At 38.0% G+C, this 8,445-nt stretch overlaps 1 protein-coding gene across 1 annotated transcript; it reads right to left on the bottom strand.

Moving 5' to 3' along the window:
- Positions 1-392: 392 nt before the first annotated feature.
- Positions 393-7,629, bottom strand: pls1 (plastin 1 (I isoform)). The gene is made up of 16 exons (XM_058615869.1): positions 7,467-7,629; positions 7,117-7,207; positions 6,163-6,323; positions 5,944-6,073; positions 5,233-5,365; positions 4,750-4,831; positions 4,178-4,343; positions 3,429-3,571; positions 3,244-3,336; positions 2,757-2,958; positions 2,383-2,461; positions 1,698-1,812; positions 1,479-1,612; positions 1,240-1,363; positions 1,027-1,160; positions 393-927 (listed from the first exon to the last, which is right to left on the bottom strand). Exons 2-16 carry the CDS (start codon positions 7,184-7,186, stop codon positions 789-791), a joined length of 1,905 nt encoding a protein of 634 aa, XP_058471852.1. The 5' UTR covers positions 7,187-7,207; positions 7,467-7,629; the 3' UTR covers positions 393-788.
- Positions 7,630-8,445: the final 816 nt, after the last annotated feature.

An 8,445-nucleotide genomic window follows, 5' to 3' on the forward strand; every position in this document is an offset into this window, starting at 1 on the left:
CCATAGTAGCTCAATAACCCTGCTCAACCCGCCCTTTTCAGAACGCTCGGTTTTGTGCATGGTCCCTTTACATGCAAATGAGACACAGGCAAACACACACATTAAATTAAATTTATTAAATTAAATTAAATTAAATTAAATTAAATTAAATTAAATTACATTACATTACATTAAATTAAATTAAATTAAATTAAATTAAATTAAATTAAATTAAATTAAATTAAATTATATTATATTAATTAATTAATTAAATTAACAGATAAACATGTATGAAAACTACTCTATTTGTCTAACTAAAATATTTTATTTTCTATAAATATTTATGTATTTATGCTTAAATGTACCTTTTGAAAAATCAAGCAACACACACACAGAGGGAGAGAGCGATTCAGTCCAGTCAACATTTTTTTAATAATTAAATAGCAACATCAGTGCACAACATTTACAGCATTGCTGATAGGAGAAAAACATGAGGCAAGGAGTAAATAGCAAAGAGCGATTCGTTGATTATGTTAAATCACAGATACACAAACAGTTCACTTTGTGAATGAGAAATTATATATTTTTTCTTATAGAAAAAGACACAAATAATTGTACAATACAGGATACTTAATACTTATTAGAATCTAAATGCCTCTTTTGAGTGATCACAACAAGGTCAGCGGATTTACAAAGATGATGAACGCTGAAAAAAAGAAGAAATGAAGCCAATGGAAGTATAATGCTGTCATGAATAATATTGGTGGCTGGTTCCCAGGTTTGTTCATGTCTGTATTTTCCGTTGTTTTTCAGGGTTTGGCCTTTTTCATACCATGGCCCATGAGGCAAGCGAACAGCGTCATCACCATCTTGGGTTTCACCTCGACCAAATCATCAGGCAGTGCATAAACACGAGCTCCGATCTTACGGGCCAATGAGATCGCATACCTGTGATAGGAACAGGAAGAGAGAGGAGTCAGGAAGTGGTTATCAAGTAACACGTGCGAAGAAGTAGGAAAGGCAACAAAAACAGGGTTTTGATTTTACTTGGCATTGTTGAGTTTATCTTCATCTTTCAGCCGTCCATTCTCTGCTCTCTTCACCATGTCCCACTTGACTGTACCAGGAGCAATGACATCAATCAGGTCAACCACTGGGAGACTGGTGCTGATCAGTTTGTCCTGCAGAGAACAAGAACAAAATGTCAAATGGACCCATAGAAATATTTCTACTCAAATACAATATGTAGCCACATACTACCTTAAAGCTGCTGATCTGTGAGTCCTTGCGTTTCTGGCTCAGAGTGGTGTTGACCCAGTTAAGGATGATCTGATCTCCAATCTTTTCTCCATCACCCAGATCTGACAAAACCTGCACTGTGTACCTGAAGAATAACAAGCAGGAAGCATAACTGAAATGGCAGTAATCAGAATCAGTCTTTCTAAACTACTATGACTACAGCAAACAAAAAGTGCCAAGACACTGGACGGTGCGTGTACCTCCTCATGAGCTGCCAGACAAGTGCCAGAGTGTGCAAAGGACTGCCATTGTTGATGTTTTCTCCTCCGATACCAACCAGAGAGAAGTGTGCTACATCTCTGCCCAGCTTCACTACATAGTTACAGTTCTCCAGCTAGAATGTGTATCAGAACATTGCTTTTATTTACCCCAACACACAAATAAGTGTTTGTATTTTGTATGTTTAGAAGTAGTTGTACCTTCTTCATATTTGCACCCAGGACAGGATAAGGTGGATGGTTGACTTTACTCCAATTCACAGGCACATGGACCTTTTCATAAAGCTGCAAAATCACCAAGCCGTCACGCAGGTTACTGCAAAACAAATGTGAGGAGAACGTTTACGCAAAACACCATAGACACCATCATTATTTGCAGTGTCAACTATTTCTTCCTTAACTAGGACAGACGAACCTTGTTGTGGTTCAATATCACTTATACTGATTAACCAACCAAAGCTCCATTCAATTTTTAATAGTATCTCCAAAGAGTTTTATTTTTAGAGTTTGTGTGTTTATATTTGATGACTTTAAGGCCAGCAAATAAGTAAATCAATGCAGGACTTGGTATTTCTCCATTGAGTCACATGGACTCTTGACCTAAGCATATTTTAAATTATGATAACATTTTATACAAATTAATGATTAATTTTTAGACTACAAGTGCAGTTTTGTGTGATTGTAAAATAACATCAAGCATTAACCCTCGACAAAGGCACTCCCTGCTTAATTGTTAGAGGATTAAAATAGGACAACAGCCTCGTTGGTACTGGGCAGTGCAGATGTGTACAATAAGTGTATGGATGTTATGTCTGTATCCCCTCTCCCGATAAGGGTAAGGATGATAATGATGATGATGATGATGATGATGTAACCAGTGACATACCAGTACAGATGATTGACATACGGAGCGACACCTAGAGAGTTCATCCAGTTGCGAAATGTTTTCTCTTCTCTGGACTCGCCTGCAAAGATATGAAGATGTGATGAACAGGGTCAAATTTTCTCCCAATAAGTTCACTGATCACCTATCATTCATAAAGATTCACGGCTGCTATATCCCATCATATATAGCCCTGAAACCCTCTCACCAGTTCCCTGTAAAATCACATCAAAGTGAATGTTCTAGACTCAATGGGTTAGAGCCAGTGTTTTATGACCATGTACATCTCGCTTGCAAAAGAGATTATAATCTGAGAGTGTATACCCAGTCAATCTACACTGGACTACATTATTTATTTATTGACCGGTATATCTCACCTGCTATGTGTGCAATCTCTATGCCATTTCTGTTGGCCTGACTTCTCTGCAAGGCGGGGTGCATGTTGTACAGATTGGCCACAAAGGCCAGGTTGAGTTTGCTGTTTCCAGACGTGACATCCTGCGGAGACACAAACTGTCTGCAGTCCAGCCGGGCCGCCTGCTGCAGCATCAGCTCTGCCCTCTCCTCCAAATCAGGCTCCTGTACATACACATGAAACGCACATTATGTAAATTCCCAGTATATTCAGACACAATACACTATAGCATACCACGGTTACTGTACATTCAAACCATATTATGCTGTTAGTAATATACCTGGACGTTCAGTACGACTTAAAATTGAGTTGATTATGTGCCTGCATGTGCAAATCACAGCTGCTGCTATTGCCTCCATCACGCAGCTTCAATTAAGTTTTCTGAATGATGTCTGCTCAAGAAACCTTCACAACTATCATTTTGGCCTGGAATTTAGAAGCAGACTCACATTTAGGCCGCTCATGTCGATTTTGATTCTCATCTTGTTGTTCTCTTCATGGGATGAGATCTGGTCCAGCAGGTAGAAGTAGGCCCGCGAGTCCTACAGTGACACAACACAACAAGGGGGTCATACAATGTCTTTTTTTGTATTTTTATGTGTGTTTATGTGTGTGTGTGGGTTCTGCAGGGCACCATGATGTCTCCACTGAAGTTACTGATTGGCTGGGTTCCTGCGTTGCGCAGATGATGGTTGACCCAGTGGAGCAGCAGCTCCTCAGGAGAGAGAGACAGCAGATGGTCCAGTTCTTCTCCCTCTTTCAGGAGCCCATAGAGACCTGCAGGAAACAACCACAGTTGGTGTAAAATGAAAGCAAGAGGCTGTCAGAGGAAAATTATCCATAAACTCATTTTATGCCTTGAGATAGTAAAACTCTGTAAAAGCAACACGGTTCATGTTTTATTGGGGGTATATAGATAAAAAAAATAGATAGCTAAATGACATTGTTAGTAGAATTTGTCCTCACATAGTTAATTTAAGCTCACATATACTGTAGTTAAAGTTGCAATAACACATCATTGTTGAAAACTGAAACATGCTGGTGATGAAAGTGGTTAACTATTTTTTGTGTCAGGGTATGCAGTCCCCTAAATGATATACATTTGGCCAAAATGATATATGATAATATTAAACTGTTTATATTTCCAACAGACATCCATCCACTCTGTACAACCTTTGTTTCCACATGCAAATGAGACGCAAGTGATGCGAGTAAAGAAAGGGAAAGCAATGGTGACATAATCTGTGTTTGCATTGTTGCATCATTACACTTCTTATATCTGTATCTGAAGTTTATACTATCATTATATTTCTCTTCTGCTGAGCTCAACAGTTTGGGGGTGTGTGGGTGTGTGTGTTTGTGCGCATGCACACGTGCGCTGACCTTCGTTCTTGCTGATTTCTATATCAGCAAACAGGCCCACTTTGATAATCTGCCACAGAAGTCCCAAGACCAGATGGGGTTTTCCGGCCATCAGATCATGGGCATCGATGTTCACCACCGTGCAGCCGATGGCTGAGGCTGAGTTCAGACCCAGGATGAGATTCTCCTACAAATGCAGATAAATCATGTATCAATACTTTCATACTGTATTACCACAACTGGAGTCACTGTTTATTTTGCAGATGAGAATATCACATAGGATTTATAATAATCTGGTCAAACATGGTGCATTTTACCAGATTATAATACAGCAATATAACAGTATATAAAGAAATTAAAATATCTTGAACCATTGGTACATTAAACTGTTGCTTTCATTTAACACATCAGTGTTCGTGTAAATAATAATAATAATGATGATAATAATCAAGGAATAAAAACATTCTAAAAGGCAGTTTGTGACTGGTCAAGTCATTAGTTTCAAATGCTGAATGACTGAATTGTTGTTATTAGAAACACCAGGATTATAAACGTGTTACGTGCTCTTCTGCATGACTCTTAAATAAACTCACAGTCATTTTGAACGTGGTGAGTTTCTTGGTGTTGATGACTCTTTCATCGATGGTGTCAGGCTGAGACAGGTTGATCATTTTGCTGAAAGTGAACAAAAGAAAAAGTTCCAGTTAGGTGATCCATGACAGGTGAGTCATTTTCACTCTGTGGAATGATCCTCACGCAGTGTCACACAGAAAAGAAGAAAGGGAGAAATGACACATCATAAAATTGCAACACACCATTCCTCACTTTAACCTCTGTTGCCCCAGTTACTTAGCAGCGTGTTATTAAACATCTCCAGAAGATTAAACATTAATTTGTTGATTTTTCTGGTCAAATATCTCACATTTGTCTTCTTTATTTGAAATAAATATCATTTTTATTAGCAACAAAACAACAAACATTATACTGCACAATAAATCAACTACATTAACTATATTAATAAACTACATTAAGTGTACTGTATGTGATGTATTGAGTGTGGCGTTTGTGTGTTTTACCATAACAGGATGCCATCGCGGACAGAGGCGAAGAGGCTTTCGCCGCTGGGGTCCATGGGTAGCAGATGATCACAGTCAGGATCTTTGGCCAAAGCTTTGTTGATCCAGTTTACAAAAGCCACCTTCTCCTCATCTAAACTCAGGAGAGATGAAAATTAGTTGATTGTAATGATTGTACCTTGAAAAAAATCATCATTTATTAAATGATTTTAACACATTAGAATATGCTGTATGTGTCACAGGAGAAGTTAGGTGCAATCAAATACAATAATTAGAGCGAACAACTTCAAAATATGGAGACTTAAAGAGTCCTAGATTCTCTTGCATAGCAACCTTTACATTCAAGTGACAGAGCTCAACATCCTAATTTACAAAAAACAGTGGTATCTAAATGTGTTACCCTACTATGATGGCAACATGTGTGTTAGCAGTTGTCAAATTAAAGAAAGAAAAGAAAGTAAGATGTAAAAAAAAGCTTAAACTATCACTGTTTAATGGGTATGATGAGTCGTAGAATTTGGACTACCAACTATGTGTTCTGGCATTTTCAAGATCAAATACATATATTTCTCATTTCTTCATAATTAAATGGTCAGTTCTGTGACTTCAGTCCAATGTAAGCAAATTGAAGTTTCAAATAAGGTCAGTAACAATAACAGTTAGAACAGGGGAAAACTATCTCTAACACATACAAAGCACCATCTCTCTCACCAGAGTAAGAGTGTTGGGTTCCCTCACTGGATTTCCTGGACATTCCACCAAAAGATTGGATGCCATCTCTCCTTGAGATGGTTTTCCTAAACGTCTCACTGAACTTCTTGCTCTTCAGCTCCTGATAGATCTGAGCAGGCAATGAACAGGCCGTGTTACTCCACCATGCAGTGTATGGATCTGTGGGTCCATGTGTATTTTTGTGCCACCTGAACTTACAGAAACAAACTCTTCAAAGCTGATCTTCTCATCCTTGTTGGTGTCTCCAGCCATGAAGGTCTCGATGATCTCTCGCACCTTGTAGCCCGGCAGGGAGAAGCTTGCCTCTCTGAACAGCTCCTGAAGCTCAAAGTCACTCACGAATCCGCTGTTGTCAATATCTGAGCGGAAACATACACACGCAGAAGCAAACGAAAGATATAGATGGTGAGTCAATTATAAAAATATGAATCTAAATCTAATGAGGTGAAGAAACCATTCGTAAACATCACCCATGGATTATAAAAGCAAGAACAAATGAGGATTTTTATTATCTGGTCTTTATTTTCCTAATTGTTTCCTGGGAAAAATTATAAGAGTGTAAAGACTCTTTAAACAAATAATAATGCATCTATTATTAAATAATTTTTGTAAATATTGTTCTCCATTATTTAAAATGAAATGCACACATTCATTGTAACTGAGTATAATAACAATGAAGATCTTTCATTTCACACTTGCTCACAGATACTTGGATGATGTTTATGAAATCACAACACAGTCATTTTAAAGTCTGGCTCCCATTTGTATTGATTTCACACCACGATGTCCTTTACATATTTTGCTCTTAATTACAAGCACATTTTTATAATCATACACTTACTTTGCACAATCTTATTATTACACCTGAAAATCACGCACACACATACACAGGTACACAATAAAAATGTCTTACATAAGATAATGCTTTATGGTAGGCAGTAAAATTCTGAAAAAAATAAAAGTGACCTTTTTTTCCACAGGAGCACTTTTCATGAGGAAAAAGTAAGTAAATGCAGGTATTTCTTTTCTCAGTCATCAAGTGCATACTGTGCATTTAACAGAACCATTATTGTCATGAGAAACACCTTTATTTACCTACTATTTTGAGCCAAAATGGCTGCTTTTGTGTGTGTGTGTGGGTGTGAAACTGACCAATTTTATCAAAGGCCTCTCTGAGTTCTTCCAGGTCATCTCGGGAAATCTGTGTGACATGGTTCGCCATGGTGGCTTCTGCTTCAAGCACCTAAAACATTCAAGCACAGTTTTCTGTATTGTTCATAATGTAGACGCTGTTTTTTTTATATATATCTGTTTAAACACTTAAATGAATTCAAGAAAATTGAGACAAAGGAAAATAAAGATCTGTCCAGTTTAGTTGCGTGACTTTTCATAGGACACACACACACACAGATATGTCCATATAAATCCTCTGCGGTCTTAACTTTCATATCATAATAAGGTTTCAGTTCTTTTCTTGACTGGACAATAACAGAAAGACATACCTTTCATAAGAGCCTGTGTGTCCTGTCTTGAGTTCCAAGCCCCTCAGTGCAGATCCCTCTGGTCTGGGAAGCTGGAGACCTGAGCAAAGAGGAAGCTGGATCCCAGAGAGGCTGGAGAGGTGATTATCTCTCTTAGGAGGAGTCACTCAGCAGAGGCACGGAATGGACCTTTGGCCGGCCTGTACCCTGGGACAGGCGTCGTCTGACAGTTAACATTTAACACCACAGCTGTGTCATCATGTCAAGAAAGGTTCATCTGTTTGTCCTTTCTGCGCAGCTGATTGAAAGTAAAGGTATAGGTCTGATTTATAACTTTATAGTATGATAAACGAAAACAAAAAAGAGGAAGACATTACCTTTAGTGTTTAGTCGGTGAACAGATTTCCTCTTTAACAGTTTAACATTTAAAGACCTAACCATAAAAAAGGTGCAAGCCGTATCAACATTGGTGCAAAGGTACAAGGCTGACATCATGGAAGAGAGGTTTGCTACCTTCCTGACAGTTAAATGAGGAAAATAAACAGATGGGAAGCCCGGTGGCTAGTTTAGCATAGCTCAACACAAAAAGTCAGACTATTCAGCCAAAGCAATTTCCTGAAGTCTCTTCTGGCAACACTGACCAAAAATCTCTTAAACCACCAGTGAAAAAAATAGACTTCTACATTTAATTTTGGGTTTCATAAAGAATTGATAAAATGTTTGAGCTTTAAAAGTGCTTCAGCCATTATGCTAACGCTAAGGCCAAGCTAAGCTAGCACCTCAGTTGTAAATGAACCACTCTAAATTCACTAAGCTTTTCGCATTTGTAGTACACTAAAATCTTAACTAATTGGAAAATGCCCACTTTAATGTTGGCATTTCTCTCGTTATATTTCTTACTGTACATCATAGTCAGGTTATTTTGGAGCATAGAGCTAATAATTACTTTTTTAACAGAACTGGAGTGTAAATGTTTAAAAAAACCCTCCAGAGTGACACG

The sequence above is a fragment of the Solea solea genome, chromosome 18 (genome assembly GCF_958295425.1).
Source record: "Solea solea chromosome 18, fSolSol10.1, whole genome shotgun sequence".
NCBI classification, from domain to species: domain Eukaryota; kingdom Metazoa; phylum Chordata; class Actinopteri; order Pleuronectiformes; family Soleidae; genus Solea; species Solea solea.